Source organism: Dreissena polymorpha, chromosome 16, assembly GCF_020536995.1.
Source record: "Dreissena polymorpha isolate Duluth1 chromosome 16, UMN_Dpol_1.0, whole genome shotgun sequence".
Taxonomy (NCBI): Eukaryota; Metazoa; Mollusca; class Bivalvia; order Myida; family Dreissenidae; genus Dreissena; species Dreissena polymorpha.
Window position 1 is genome coordinate 17,900,600 of NC_068370.1, and position 17,225 is coordinate 17,917,824.

The 17,225-nt window shown below is 37.9% G+C and overlaps 1 protein-coding gene across 1 annotated transcript in view; it reads right to left on the reverse strand.

The window, feature by feature from the left end:
• Positions 1 to 17,225, reverse strand: part of LOC127861476 (nucleoprotein TPR-like) — a 139,975-nt gene that overhangs the window by 77,324 nt on the left and 45,426 nt on the right. Inside the window, exons 20-26 of the mRNA XM_052399975.1 lie at positions 15,539 to 15,617; positions 13,403 to 13,546; positions 11,154 to 11,327; positions 10,043 to 10,183; positions 7,722 to 7,832; positions 1,024 to 1,087; positions 464 to 627 (exon numbers count right to left, since the gene is read on the reverse strand). Coding sequence (XP_052255935.1) covers positions 464 to 627; positions 1,024 to 1,087; positions 7,722 to 7,832; positions 10,043 to 10,183; positions 11,154 to 11,327; positions 13,403 to 13,546; positions 15,539 to 15,617 — 877 coding nt within the window. The remainder of the gene's footprint in view (positions 1 to 463; positions 628 to 1,023; positions 1,088 to 7,721; positions 7,833 to 10,042; positions 10,184 to 11,153; positions 11,328 to 13,402; positions 13,547 to 15,538; positions 15,618 to 17,225) is intronic.

The following is a 17,225-nucleotide window of genomic DNA, read 5'->3' on the forward strand; positions in this document are numbered from 1 at the left end:
TTCATAAAATGAGCGATTTTGGCCACATATATTTGACCTCTGACCTTGAAGGATGACCTCGGCCTGTCACCACTCAAAATATGCGGCTCCATAAGATACACATGCATGCCAAATATCAAGTTGCTATCTTCAATATTGCAAAAGTATTCATAAAATGAGCGATTTTGGCCACATATATTTGACCTCTGACCTTGAAAGATGACCTTGACCTTGACCTTTCACCACTCAACATGTGCAGCTCCATGAGATACACATGCATGCCAAATATCAAGTTGCTATATTGAATATTGAAAAAGTTATTGCAAATGTTAAAGTTGGAGCAAACAGACCAAAAGACCAACGTACAGACCAACAGGCAGGGCAAAAACAATATGTCCCCCACTATAGTGGGTGGGGGACATAAAAACAAAAGCACTGCATTATGAGCCTAATTTCAACCAGAAGGGCATGATAACGCCCCTACCTCTTTCTCCTGTTTGAGCATCTGCTGCAGACTGGCAGCCATGCCCTTGTACTGGTCCACGTGGGCGCGAGACTTCTGGAGCTGGTCCTTCAGGCTGTCCACCTCTGACTTCGCCTGCTCCAGCTGGCTCTTGTAGTCCAGCAGCGACTCTGAGGGGTCCACACCTGCCATGTATCAAGGCACAGAATGTATGGGGCATTGTAAGATCTAGTTACAGAAATGTCTGAATCTGTGAATCTGTTTTAAATCTATGAACTGATTCCTAATAAAATGTCTAATCTTTCTTTATCTTTTCTTCGATATTGCTGTTCAAATGTTCTTATACTTTGTGAAGTACTTTTAAGTGTCCATGGCTGAAAGCGTCCCAGCACTTTCCATGTATTGAATAGGACATTTTGACTGATTGCCACCTCACTTCTACACTTACCAATGAGTTGCTATGTAAGGTTTATAACAGAAAACCTTAAATTACCAGATTGTTTAAGTATATGCATCCATTTTAAACTTTTGTAGTCCAGCATGAATTCTAGGCTGAAAATCATTTTACACTACATCCTTACCTGTGCTTGAACCAGTGGCCAGCTTAGATTCTAATGAAGACACCATGGCTGTTAAGTTTGTTATCTGCAAATACACATATAGGTGTTTAATACTTTCTCACTTAGACGCAAAATGAAACAGTGCAAACAGCATAAAACCAGACCAGCCTGCAAATAACTTAAAGTCCGTTCAGGTTTTATGCTGTATGCTGCTCAGTATCTGAGGGTTGTAAATGAAGCTTTTAAAACTTGAATTTAGTAAGAAAGGTCTTTAATTCAATTTAACTTTCTAAAGGACAAGAAATGCGTCAAATAACGTATCTGATTGGTTAAGGGTTAAGTTGCTTTGACTTCTAAAAACGTGTGTTTATAGAAAGAAAATTTTAAACTTTATTCACATCTCATATTAAACAAGAGCACCGCCTTGCGGGTGCAGACCGCGCATCTATTTTTCTTTTTAAAGGTGTAGGGACCTATCTCAATTTTAATCACAAATATGATAGGGATAGTTGGACGGTATTTAAAAAAACAAGAGCACCGCCTTGCGGGTGCAGACCGCTCATCTATTTTCTTTTTAAAGGTGAAGGGACTCTCATTTTCAATCACAAAGGAGGGAGGGGTGGAGTGAAGAGGGGTGTGGACATTTATTACATTATTTTCCAAAAATGCGAAAAAAAAATGCAAAAAAAAAACACAAAAACATGGGGGGGGGGGGGGGGGGATTCTTGGGTGCGATGGTTGGACGGTATTTCAAACATAAAATAATAAAAATAAATATTTGTGTTTTTTAACCGTTGAATAAAAAAGAAATTTGGGGGGGGGGGTATAGTGTGAGGGTGTGGTGGTCATTTGTGAGATGATCTTAAAAAAAAAAAAAAAAAAAAAAAAAAAAAAATAGGGGGGGGGGGGGGGGGGGGGGATTCGGGTGGGGGGAGGGGGGGGGGGGGTTGGGATTCTTGGGTGCGATGGTTGAACGGTATTTCAAACATAAAATAATAAAAATAAATATTTGTGTTTTTTTACCGTTTCAAAAAAGAATAATTTGGGGTGGTGGGGGGGGGGGTGGGGAGGGGGGGGGGGGTATAGTGTGAGGGTGTGGTGGTCATTTGTGAGATGATCTTTAAAAAAAAAAAAAAAAAGGGGGGGGGATTCGGGTGGGGGGGGAGGGGGGAGGGCACGGGGGATGGTTTGGGTGGAGTCTATTGTGGTATGTCAGGTAAGAGTAGTTTTGTCAAAGTATCAATCAAATCTAATCATAAATAAAGAAGTTATGGCAATTTTAGCAAAATTTAATAATTTGACCTTGAGAGTCAAGGTCATTCAAAGGTCAAGGTAAAATTCAACTTGCCAGGTACAGTAACCTCATGATAGCATGAAAGTATTTGGAGTTTGAAAGCAATAGCCTTGATAGTTAAGAAGTAAAGTGGATCGAAACACAAAATTTAACCATATATTCAAAGTTACTAAGTCAAAAAAGGGCCATAATTCCGTAAAAATGACAACCAGAGTTATGCAACTTGTCCTTTTACTGTACCCTTATAATAGTTTGCGAGTGTTCCAAGTATAAAAAGCAATATCTATGATACTTTAGGGGTAAAGTTGACCAAAACACAAAACTTAACCAAATTTTCAATTTTCTAAGTATAAAGGGCCCATTATTCCGTCCATATGCCAGTCAGAGTTACATAACTTTGCCTGCACAGTCCCCTTATGATAGTTAATAAGTGTTGCAAGTATGAAAGCAATAGCTTTGATACTTATGGAATAAAATGGACATAAACACAAAACTTAACCAAAATTTTCAATTTTCTAAGTATAAAAAGGGCACATAATTCTATAAAAATGCACGCCAGAGTTATCTAACTTTGCCTGCCCAGTCCCCTCATGATAGTAAGTAAGTGTACTAAGTTTGAATGCAATAGCATTGATACTTTCTGAGAAAAGTGGACCTCAACGCAAAACTTAACCAAAATTTTCAATTTTCTAAGTATAAAAAGGGCATATAATTCTGTCAAATTGCACGCCAGAGTTATCTAACTTTGCCTGCCCAGTCCTCTCATGATAGTAAGTAAGTGTACCAAGTTTGAATGCAATAGCATTGATACTTTCTGAGAAAAGTGGACCTAAACGCAAAACTTAACCGGACGCCGACGCAGACGCCAAGGTGATGACAATAGCTCATAATTTTTTTTCAAAAAATAGATGAGCTATTTAAACAATAAAAATTAATATTTGTGTTTTTTTAACCATGTTTGAAAAAAACAAGAGATGTGTTTGTCAGAAACACAATGCCCCCTATTGCGCCGCTTTGAAAAAAAAAATATTTTTTTTACCTTTGACCTTTAAGGATGACCTTGACATTGAACTTCCAACACTCAAAATGTGCAGCTTTATGAGAACACCGCTTTAAAATAAATTTTTTGACCTTTGACCTTGAAGGATGACCTTGACCTTGAAGGATGACCTTGACCTTGAACTTCGACCACTCAAAATGTGCAGCTTCATGATTTCATCGCTTTGAAATTATTATTTTTTTACCTTAGACCTTGAAGGATGACCTTGACCTTGAAGAATGACCTTGACCTTGAACTTCCACCACTCAAAATGTGCAGCTTCATGATAACGCCGCTTTGATTTTTTAAATTTTTTTTTTTTACCTTTGACCTTGAATGATGACCTTGACCTTGAAAGGTGACCTTGACCTTGAACTTCCACCACTAAAAATGTGCAGCTTCATGATAACGCCACTTTGAAATTATTAGTTTTTACCTTTGACATTGAAGAATGACCTTGACCTTAAAGAATGACCTTGACCTTGAACTTCAGAAGTCAAAATGTGCAGCTTCATGAGAACGCCGCTTTGAATTATATTTTTTTGACCATTGACCTTGAAGGAAGACCTTGACCTTCCACCACTCAAAATGTGCAGCTTCATGAGAACGCCGCTTTGAAAAATATATTTATTTATTTTTACCTTGAAGGATGACCTTGACCTTCCACCACTCAAAATTTGCAGCTTCATGAGATACACATGCATGCCAAATATCAAGTTGCTAGCTTCAATATTAAAAAAGTAATGGCCAATGTTAAAATTTTCGGACGGACAGACGCCAGTTATTTGACATTAGACTTTGAAGGATGACCTTGACCTTCACCTTTCACCACTCAAAATGTTCAGCTCCATGAGATACACATGCATGCCAAATATCAAGTTGCTATCTGCAATATTGAAAAAGTTATGGCCAATGTTAAAAGTTTTCGCACGGACAGACACCATAAATTTGACATTTGACCTTGAAGGATGACTTTGACCTTTCATCACTCAAAATGTGCTGCTCCATGAGATACACATGCATGCCAAATATCAAGTTGCTATCTTCAAAAGTTAAAAAGTTATGGCCAATGTTAAAGTTTTTTTTGGACGGACGGACAGACTGACATACTAACGGACAGTTCAACTGCTATATGCCATCCTACTTATCAACTTATTTTTTTGGGGTGGGGGTATAGTGTGAGGGTGTGGTGGTCATTTATTAGATGATCTTTAATTTAAAAAAAAAAAATTGGGAGGGGGGGGAGGGGGGGATTCGGGGCGGGGATTTGGGGCGGGGATTCGGGGGGGGGCGTGGGGGATGGTTTGGGTGGAGTCTATTGTGGTATGTCAGGTAAGAGTTGTTTTGTCAAAGTATCAATCGAATCTAATCATAAATAAAGAAGTTATGGCAATTTTAGCAAAATCTAATAATTTGACCTTGAAAGTCAAGGCCATTCAAAGGTCAAGGTAAAATTCAACTTGCCAGGTACAGTACCCTCATGATAGCATGAAAGTATTTGAAGTTTAAAAGCAATAGCCTTGATACTTTAGAAGTAAAGTGGATCTAAACACAAAATGTAACCATATATTCAAAGTTACTTAGTCAAAAAAGGGCCATAATTCCGTAAAAATGACAACCAGAGTTATGCAACTTGTCCTTTAGTGTCCCCTTATGATAGTTTGCGAGTGTTCAAAGTATGAAAGCAATATCTATGATACTTCAGGGGTAAAGTGGACCAAAACACAAAACTTAACCAAATTTTCAAGTATAAAGGGCCCATAATTCCGTCAAAATGCCAGTCAGAGTTACATTACTTTGCCTGCACAGTTCCCTTAAGATAGTTAGTTAGTGTTGCAAGTATGAAAGCAATAGCTTTGATACTTTAGGAAAAAAGTGGACCTAAACACAAAACTTAACCAAATTTCAATTTTCTAAGTATAAAAAGGGCACATAATTCTGTCAAAATGCCAGTCAGAGTTACATAACTTTGCCTGCACAGTCCCCTTATGATAGTTAGTAAGTGTTGCAAGTATGAAAGCAATAGCTTTGATACTTAAGGAATAAAATGGACCTTAACACAAAACTTAACAAAATTTTCAATTTTTTAAGTATAAAAAGGGCACATAATTCTGTCAAAATGCAAGCCAGAGTTATCTAACTTTGCCTGCCCAGTCCCCTCATGACAGTAAGTAAGTGTACCAAGTTTGAATGCAATAGCATTGATACTTTATGAGAAAAGTGGACCTAAACACAAAACTTAACCGTATGCCGACGCCAAGGTGATGACAATAGCTCATAATTTTTTTTCAAAAAATAGATGAGCTAATAAAATGAGGCTCTCTAAAATGTTTATAGAAAAATAAATTCACATAGGGCAGTTACAGTTATCATTTTACCAAGGAAGTATGAATTCTTCACTAAAACACTATTTAAAATTAACAAGAAACCGTCGGAGACGGGTGATGCTCCCCAAAGGTTTTTTTTGTCACAATATTGCACTATATATTCAGATAAAAGGAAACGTCTAGAGGGGCATTACTTTGGACAAAATAATACGATGGATGGTTAAGCAACTTAAAAATTTCAAAAGGGCCTGAAATCTCTAAATAAATCATCTAACCAGAACCCACAAATAACATGCGCATCTCCTCAAGGTAGTCAAGCTTCCCATAAAGCTTCATTGTATTCCAGTCAGTAGTTGGGGAGAAATAGCCCGGACAAGAATTGCACTATATGTACAGTTTATAGAAAATTTCAAAGGGCAATAACTCTGTGAACAACGAACCGTCCGAGACATGTGATGCTCCCCAAAAGTTTTTTTTGTCACAATATTGCACTATATATTCAGATAAAAGGAAACGTCTTGAGGGGCATAACTTTGGACAAAATAATACGATGGATGATTAAGCAACTTAACAATTTCAAAGGGCCATAACTCTCTAAATAAATCATCTAACCAGAACCCACAAATAACATGCGCGTCTCCTCAAGGTAGTTAAGCTTCCCATAAAGCTTCATTGAATTGCAGTCAGTAGTTTGGGGGACAAGAATTGCACAATATGTACAGTTTATAGAAAATTTCAAAGGGCTATAACTCTGTGAAAAATCATCTGACCATAACCGGCTGATAATATGCACATCTCCTGTTGGAAGTGAAGCTTCCCATAAAGTTTCATTGAATTACCGGACAAAAATTGTGCACTGACGGACACACGGACAGACGAAGCAGCGACTATATGCTCTCCCCAAAAATTTAGGGGGAGCATAAAAATCATCCGACCATAACCGGCTGATAATATGCATATCTCCTGTTGGTAGTGAAGCTTCCCATTAAGTTTCATTGAATTCCTGTAATAAGTTGCAGAGAAATAGCTCGTACAAGAATTGCACTATATGTACAATGGAAAATTTCAAAGGGCCATAACTCTGTGAAAAATCATCCGACAAGAACCCGCTGATAATATGCACATCTCCTCTTGGTAGTGAAGCTTCCCATAAAGTTTCATGGAATTCCAGTCATTAGTTGCTGAGAATTAGCCCGGACAAGAATTGCACTATATGTACAGTTAATGGAAAATTTCAAAGGGCCATAAGTCTGTGAAAAATTATCCGACCAGAACTGGCTGATAATATGCACATCTCCTTTTCGTAGTGAAGCTTCCCATAAAGTTTCATTGAATTCCGGTCATTAGTTATTGAATTCCGGTCATTATTTGCTGAGAAATAGCCCAGGCAAGAATTGCACTATATGTACAGTTAATGGAAAATTTCAAAGGGCCACAACTCTGTGAAAAATCATCAGACCAGAACCGGCTGATAATATGCACATCTCCTTTTGATAGTGAAGCTTCCCATAAAGTTTAATTGAATGACGGTCATTTATTGCTGAGAAATTGTGCATGGACGCACGGACACACGCACGGACAGATGAAGCGGAGACTATATGCTCCCCCAAAAAATTTTGGGGGAGCATAAAAAGAAGCTTCATATTCAAATCCAAATATCCAAAAAATTATACAAAGCTTTGTATTGTCCAAGTCTTTGCTTTTTACAAAGGTCCTTTTAATTTCCACATAATTTGTTATATGTCAGTGGTTTGTATTTTTCCCAAAAAATTATTTGTCATTGCTTTGTATTTTCTTAGTCAGTGCTTTACATTTTTATAATATATTTTTTTTTTATCTAAGCCAGTAAACTTACTACAGTCTACAGAATGCTTTCTAAGTCGGACCAATGCAGTATCTTAGTCAGTGCTTTTAATGTTTCAGCTCAGTGCTTTCTGTGTTCTAAAACAGTGGTTTGTATTTTCTAATCCAGTAATACATACTGGATAAGTCCTTTTTTTATTATTTTCTAAACAAGTGCTTTCTACTTTATAAGTCAGAGCTGACAGTGACTGTGCACCTGTTGCATGTTTTCGGTACATGACTTGTCCAGGTGGGCACATTTGTCCTTGCTGGTCTGGTGAGACTTGATCTCCTGTTCCAGCTGGGATCTCAACTCCTGCACCTGATGCTGCAATTAAATACACACATATTAAATACACACATACTGCACATTTTATTGCATACATTCAGCATTCATCTAGGAAATCTGGGCTTAATTCATGTGTCTACAGTGTCATCCCAAATTAGGCTGTAATCAGGGACAACACCGCTTCAATGCAATTTTTCACTTAAAAAAGTATCTTCTAAGTTTACATCAAGTTTAAGAGGAAAGAGTTGTCCCTGATAAGCCGTTGTGGACAGCACATGCTAATGTATACTGCACTTAAGGCACATGCATTCCCATTGCCATGTTTCCCAAAACAAGGCTCCATTAAAAACACTGTTGTTTTATAATTGCATTCATACATTATTGATATGATTTATAGCATACGAGCCTTCTTTTTACAAACTCTTTAGGACACGATGCATTCAACAAACTTTAATTTTCTAAACCATACCTCAAAATGCTTATTCAGCATCATATGCCTCTGTTTCCTTCACATATATTAAAAAGACTGACTCCTGTTTACTAAAGGCACCTCATAACTATTGCTTTGTCACAAGTATGACTTCTTTCCCTACACCCATCTTTGTTTTGAGAGGCAGTCATTCCAATTGCTTATTTCAATGGCACTAAGCTCAGGAATAAATGGATCATGTTAAAAATGGTATCTTATACATACAAACTTTTGAGTGATGACATAACTTAATTTACAAGAGCATTATAAAGGACAAAACAGCAGGCCGCTACAGAATTTATATTGTCAGAACAGGATCTCCCAAGTTTCATCAACCTATTTAAAGTACTTTGAATTTATAGCAGGGAGAAGATTTAAAAATAAAAATCGCAAAACAAAACAGACATAATTTTTGTCTGACAAAATAACTGAAATAAGGTGCACATTTCCAAAATGGTCCACTATCCACAAATAAAGTTTTAATAATCAAGCCTAAGTACTTCTTGAATTATTGCAGGATCCAGATTCAGACAGACTGACACACATACAGACCATTAGGAAACCAATAGTCCCCTCCTAGCGGTCTAATAATCAGGTTATTTGCCATGAAGATTGTGTCTTGTACATTAAAACACATTCTGATCACATATTTCAAATGTCAAATCAATCAACTGTGATATGCCGAAGTACTTTTTACCACAAATGTTATTTTGACAGGGTGACCGACAAACACACAAACAATAAGTCCTATCTACACACTTTCAAATGTAATTTACTGTGGTACAATTGAGCTGAAATCTGGGAAAGCAGCACTTAATGCATGTGGGTAAAGTGTTGTCTCAAATTATCCTGTGGAGTCTGCACAGGCTAATCAGGGACGCCACTTTTCGCTTTTTTGTATTTTTTTATGTAAATAAAGTCTCTTTTTGGCAAAAAATCTAAAATAGGCAGAAAGTGTTGTGCATAAAGCCCTGTTTTCCCAGAGCAAGGCTGAATTATCAGTACCAGTGAACTATACATACCTCAAAATGACTGGTGAGCGTCTATCAGTACCAGTGAACTCTACATACCTCAAAATGACTGGTGAGCGTCTGGGCCTGTACCAGTGAACTATACATACCTCAAAATGACTGGTGAGCGTCTGGGCCTGAATAATCAGTACCAGTGAACTATACATACCTCAAAATGACTGGTGAGCGTCTGGGCCTGAATTATCAGTACCAGTGAACTCTACATACCTCAAAATGACTGGTGAGCGTCTATCAGTACCAGTGAACTCTACATACCTAAAAATGACTGGTGAGCGTCTGGGCCTGAATTATCAGTACCAGTGAACTATACATACCTCAAAATGACTGGTGAGCGTCTGGGCCTATCAGTACCAGTGAACTCTACATACCTCAAAATGACTGGTGAGCGTCTGGGCCTGTACCAGTGAACTATACATACCTCAAAATGACTGGTGAGCGTCTGGGCCTGAATTATCAGTACCAGTGAACTATACATACCTCAAAATTACTGGTGAGCGTCGGGGCCTGTACCAGTGAACTATACATACCTCAAAATGACTGGTGAGCGTCTGGGCCTGTACCAGTGAACTATACATACCTCAAAATGACTGGTGAGCGTCTGGGCCTGAATTATCAGTACCAGTGAACTATACATACCTCAAAATGACTGGTGAGCGTCTGGGCCAATCAGTACCAGTGAACTATACATACCTCAAAATGACTGGTGAGCGTCTGGGCCTGAATAATTAGTACCAGTGAACTATACATACCTCAAAATGACTGGTGAGCGTCTGGGCCTGTTTGGTCTCCAGCTGCAGGTTATTCTTCAGCGTGTTCTTCTCTCTCTCCAGCTCCTCAATCTGCACGGTTAGTCGGTGCTTTGTCTCGTTCTCAGCTCGCTCCAGATTGTTCTTGAGCAAAAAAGTGAGTCGTGCTCAGATGAATGGGGCTTAATGCATGTGTGTGAAGTGTCATCCCAGATTAGCCTGTGCAGTCTGCACAGGCTAATCAGGGACAACTCTTTCCGCTTTGATGGTATTTTTCGTGTAAAAAAAGTTTTTATTTGGTGAAATCAAGTTTAGGCAGAAATCGCTGGAACAACACTTTGGGCATATGCATTAAGCCCCCATTTTCCAGAGAGGCTCAAGTGAAAACACCTGTCATAGAGTACTCCTAGTTGTAAGCCTCAGGACAATGGGCTTTCAACATTTGAACATAAGGCTCAACTTAAAATGACCAAGAAGAAAGCAAGTTTCATTTGTTTGTGATTCCAATATACTCATTACTCAGATTTAAACTCAGATTAAATCAAATGACCTGAAATATTTGTTTAGTTAGGTACTAAATAGCTGTTAACAACATATCAAGCCCATTGTCAGGAATCCTATTCATTTTAAAAAAAAAACAAGATGTGTTTGTGAAACACTATGTCCCCCCCCCCCCATATATTTGACCTTTGACCTTGAAGGATGACCTATAGACTCGGGGACATAAAAATGGTGTTACCTTGGCATAAAGAATGACAACAGGTATCAATTTTTAACATATCCTCTCTAAAAATGGTGGACATGATGTGAATGTAATTTTTAAATGCAGACAGAAACTGTAAAAGCTGTATCCTGCACACTGCAAGCAGATTTGACAAAAATACTCAATCACGAGAGACTTCCTTTCAACCAATAATACCATAAAAATGGAAAGTGCCTTCCCTGATTAGCCTGTGCAGACTGCATAGGCTCATCTGGGACCACACTTGACCAACATGCATTGAACCCGTTTTTCTCAGAACAACTCACATAAACAATTTTAATCCACCTTTACAGTGATGACATAATGCATGGACCAATTGCAAATGCTAGCAAACATACTGCATTCCCCTACCTGTATAGCCTGAAGGTTTGCCATGAGCATGGTCTGTGTCTGTCTCTCACGCCTCATGCTGCCTATTTCCACCAGGAGGCGCTGTTCAGACGCCCGGATGATGTCCCGCTCTGACCGCACGTTCTCAGCCTTGGCCTGGGCTTGAGACACCTGCTCTTGCAACCCCATCAGCTCCTACAGTCCATTAAAATACTAATTGTTGTAACATTCAATTTACTATGTTGATTAAGTACACATATACTTTTGCAGCCTCTGGTGTAAGGACTATACATCCCGAAACAACAACATGTCTGTGAATGAATTAGAATTCTTGAATCCGAATCATGAAATAAATTTAAACAAATCCATTAGTTCAACAGTACAATATTAGTGTAGAACTAATATATAAATGGGACTGAGTGCAAACATACATTTTTATCTACATACATGGACTTTAGAAAAACTCTAAGGACAAAAAGTTTATGATCAGCCTCTTGCACTATAAATTCAATATTAGCTGGCAGAAATCAAGATTCAAAACTAGGACATGCCTGGCACGGTTCCTACGCAAATTATATCCCATACAAGGGTGGCGAAATCTCATAAAACTATACTTGTCCACGGACAACCATTTAGGAAATTTAACTTGTCCGTTAATGTTTATATAAATTATAAACGCATTTATTGATTAATGCAAAACAATGTGGAATATACCAAAATGAGTATGATTTGCTAGTTTTGTTTATAGTTGTATTTCAATAGTACATTCATTATAGCAGTATATTATAAACAATATAAAGACTTTCTAAAACTTAATCTTGCAAAGCTAGTGTTATTAAAACATGTGTTGAACATAAGTACATCGTAATCTTAACAAATTAAACTAGTCCAATATGTCGACCTCATCAGACTGAGGCTCTGCGCCGCTACTGGTAGCAATTTGATTATCATCAACTGGTAACCATTGAAAATCAGCGAGCAAAGTTTCTTGAAAAGTTCTGGTGCGTTTACTTAGATCATATTTTTTATCATAATCTTTCTTAGTTTTTTTGGGAGGTGGACTGCTCAAAGCTTCTGGTTTCTGCTCCGTTCTTGAAGATCAAAAAAACACTAAATGTTCCATTTTTACCATTAAAGTCGTCTTAAATAACAAGGTAGACCGTGTTTTGATTATCTTACTTTGATACTTTTTATTTCCGTCTGATTGTAAAAATAAAGAAACCAGTCTGTACACTGTCTAACAGTCGGGCCGAATGTTTAAAATGTGGCATGCTCCTGGTCTCTTTAAGATTAAGGGAGATCACTGCGCAGGTGAGTGCCCATATTTTAGCTTGATTGCTCCGCAAATAGCACTAACAATGTAATCGCATGTCAACATCCGGTTTTGTAAAACTTAATTACGGCTTTAATACAATGTATTTTTTTGTATACCTGGACCCGACTTTTAAAAAACTTGTTGTCCACAGACAACTTAATTGAAAAAAATCAGTTCCCCAGACAAGCAAATGTACAACTCGGGCAACTCGGACATTTGATTTTGCCATCCCTGCCATAAATCAACCTATACCAGCCTGTCACTCTCCTTCAGCTTTCATATATACCATGAAAGCCCCTTCCAAGGTTATGCATGTGTTTTGCATGTGTTCTTCAGCTTTCATATATACCATGAAAGCTCCTTCCAATGTTACGCATGTGTTATGTGTAAAGCATGAGCTTAAACAACTCTCACTTTCACTTTAAGTCACAAAACACAGAAACAAGAAATTAATCTTGATCTGGGATAACATGGCTTAATGCATGTGCATAGTGTCATCATAGATTAGCCTATGAAGTGGGAACAGGCTAATCAGGGACAACACTTTCCGAATAAACTGGAGTTTTGCTAAAGAGACTTTCTTTACATGAATAATACAAATAAAGCGGAAAGTGTGGTCCCTGACTGCACAGGCTAATCTGGGGTGACACTTTTCACACGTGGATTCACCAGTGTGGTCCCTGATTAGCCTGTGCAGGCTGCAGTGACACTTTTCACACATGGATTCACCAGTATGGTCCCTGATTAGCCCGCGCAGGCTGCAGTGACACTTTTCACACATGGATTCACCAGTGTGGTCCCTGATTAGCCTGCGCAGGCTGCAGTGACACTTTTCACACATGGATTCACCAGTGTGGTCCCTGATTAGCCTGCGCAGGCTGCAGTGACACTTTTCACACATGGATTCACGGCCATTTTCCCAGAGTGAGGCTATAATGGGATTTTAAAGCCTGACCTGTCTCTGTGAGTTGATGGTCTGCTCATACTTGGCGATGGAGGCCCCATATTTCTGGACTTTGTCCTGTAAAACCTTGATCTCCCTTTTGTAACCCTCGATGTTGCTCAGGGAAACCTTGTTTCTCTCTGCCGCATACTCCAGCTGTTGAGAAATCACAGCATAGATGAAAGATGAAATCTAACTTTTGCAGAAATGTTCATTACCTATATCACATTTATGGAATATCAATCCAAATAAATTTATTTCACTTGAACAAACAATAGATTAGAAGTAACTTATTTTAAATTGCACAGTTTTTCAAAATACTGTATTTTTCGGAGTATTAAAGGTACATTTAAACCAAACAAAAGTTGCCTGTGTCATTTATTCCAGTGCATCTTATATATATATGGAAAAATAAATAATTACAAGGGCACCACATAATGGCTGCCACGCTCGGCTACAGGTGCAGTTTTGAACAAGCAACCGTCAGAGACGGGTGATGCTCCCCAAAGTTTTTTTTTGTCACAATATTGCACTTTATATTCAGATAAAAGGAAATGTCTTGAGGGCACAGTAGTTGGGGGACAATAATTTTTTTATAGAAAATTTCAAAGGGCCATAACTCTGTGAAAAATCGTCCGACCAGAACCCGCTGATTATATGCACATCTCCTCTTGGTAGTGAAGCTTCCCATAAAGTTTCATTGAATTCCGGTCATTAGTTGCTGAGAAATAGCCCGGACAAAAATTGTGCATGGACGGACAGACAGACGCACACACGCACAGACAGACAAAGCGGCGACTATATGCTCCCCCCAAAATAAATTTTTGTGGAGCATAATAAATGAAAGCTGGTCTGAATTTATTTATTTTTATGGACAGTCACTTTGACCTAGTGAACCAAAAATGGGTGTGGCGTGTAGAACTCATCAAGGTGCATCTACATATGAAGTTTCAAAGTTGTAGGTGGAAGCAATTTGATTTTAGAGCCAATGTTCAAAACCTTAACAAAATGTTAAGGTTTTAGCACGACGTGGACAGCGGACAACGAGCTGGCTATGACAATACCTCGGGTTTTCTCCGAAAATGCCGAGCTAAAAATAAAATCATTGCCCGTTACCTAATTACTTTACAGACTGATGGCGGCAAGCCGGTGTAATGCTCATAGAAATTTAGCAATTGACGCATAATATTGAAAAAACAAGACTATTGCCAAGCAATATATGTCCCCTACCAGCTCCACCATTGTCAGAAATTCCAGCATTGTCAGAATTTTTTAACTTTTTTTTTATTTGTTGCCATAGCAATTTTTTATGTAGGAACAAAATGAAATGACGTGCATAATGTCCGTATTGCCATCTATCCATGTTTCAAGTTTCATGAAAAAATATTAAGAACTTTTAAAGTTATCGCAGGATCCAGAAAACCACCATTTTCAGCAGTATTTATAGTAATTTGTTGCCATAGCAACCAGAATTTTTGACGTAGGAACAAAATGAAATGATGTGCATAATGTCCATTTTGCCATCTATCCATGTTTCAAGTTTAATGAAAAAATATTCAGAACTTTTAAAGTAATCGCAGGATCCAGAAAAGTGTGACAGACAGACAGACTGACTGACATGACTGACTGACTGACTGACTGACTGAGGGACTGACTGACTGAGCGCAAACCATAAGTCCCCTCCAGTGAAACCGGTAGGGGACAAAAAATTATTTGATGTGTAAGGTGTTTTAACAAATTATTATTGAATTCAATACACACGACTGTAAATATTCTGTTAAATTCCCAAATGAGCTTAATAAAATAAAAAATTGGAAATACACTTCCAAATGTTAATGTTATTGGTAAGTCATTCATCAACGTATTAAATTAACCATGTTACACATGACACAATGTGCCTATTGTTTAGTCAATATGATGTTCCACATTTAATTATTGTCAATATAAACAGACACTTTACAGAACATGTAACACTGCTATGGCATATAACACAGACTTTCCATCAGGTCCAAGACATGTAGAATTACAATATATTGATTGCCTATCAGAATTCATTGCCTTACTTCCTGAATTAGTTTGTGTGTCAAGCTTGGGGCCTAAGTTGTTCTTGCATCAATAAATTCAGTATAAATGTTAATTAAGTGGAACCTGTGAGGAAAGTTTAGCATTCTGTATTCTCAGGTCTCCCAGTTCCTTTCTGTTCTCTTCAAGCTGGTCATTGGTAAGTCTGAAATGTATACATCAACAGTGATATAGCAAACCACGAAACTCCGGAGCTCTATCAGTAGAGAAATTCTTGTTTTTATCCACTACTTCCACAACAGAATGCAAACCATAAACATAGACTGGGTTAGCATAGCACAAGTGCGTAGGTAATACAAGGGTTGGAAATAAGCAGGAGGCTTCTAGCCAATGGTCCCTATTGCTAATGGCCCCTACACTTTGTGGTTGGCCTTATGTTTTCTGAAAATCCATATGTCCTCCTTAAAAGCAGTATTTAAAGATTGAGGGCGGGAAATCATGGACTGAATCTTTGTTTCTACTTATGTAGTATCCAAATGTGCTGATGGTGTTTTCTGAACAATCTCAAAGGAAACTTGAACTACATAATGGTAATAACTTTGAGTTAATAGCAGTGCTTTCCACAGGATTTTTGTCAGGCGCCCCGGGGCTGATAGGGGTGGTTCGTTGATTATTTTTTAATTTAACATGTCAGTTCACGTTCTGTGGTGCGTTATAACTCAAAGAAAAACAGCGTAAAAAGACATCATTTGGTGCGCTATGACTCTTCAAGAAAATCCACCAGTCATTTAAAAATATAAATAATTTTTTATATTGTTTAATTGTTTTAAAACTTTCCCGCACAGATGGTAAAATCCCGACTCGAACTGTTCCCCAATACATCCATTTCAACCCGACTCTATTACTGTATACTTACTACTTTTCAAGTTTCTATTTATTACCCGATAATCCCGTTTATTCTGTTTTTATAAATCACTTTCTGGTAAAAATTTACGATAAAAGCTCTCAACTATTTCTTAAACACAAACCTTGCCATTTTCTATGGTATCAAATAAATGTTAAGTGACTATTTATAGATTTGATGAAATATTGCTTCTGAACATGCGTCAATCTCCTGACGTGTTGTGTGCTTGTTAAAACGCTCAATACACGCACAATACACATGACGCGACGTTGTACATGCTGCATAATTTTCGCGCTCTTTTTAATTGAGAAAAAGATTCGACACAAAATAAATTTGCACTGCTAATTTGAAGCAAGAATATTATAACGTTGCGGTAACATTTAAATAATGTACTGTACTGTACTAGTTACCGGTTTTATATTACGTAAATGGTACAACTTCTTGCTAATCAAGCTGCAATAAACTCTTACTTCTGCCCGACGTCAATCAAAAATAATGATCAATAGTTAACCCCGCCCTCATAAGCATTCGCGTAATCGATTGGACAATGAACATCACAGTTTGACGACTGGAAAGTTACCTAATACATCCTTGCCAGTATTTAAATGATTGTGTAATGTGGCTAGAATAATCAATACGCGCGTCATGTTATTCTCTTATCAGTGGATTATCCATTACCCCATGTGGTGTTTATGGCGATTACTTGTGAAAGTAGGTACCAAGTGCTCTTTTAAAACAGGGAATATTGATACACTGATAGAGAAACCTTGATTTTTTTTGACAATCTCCACTTTCTTTTACTGAAAAATACACTGATAGGAAAATTTCAAGCGCCCCGGGGACTCTGATTTCGAAATTCAAGCGCCCCGGCGAGGGATCGTTAAATGGCCTGTGGAAAGCCCTGATTAG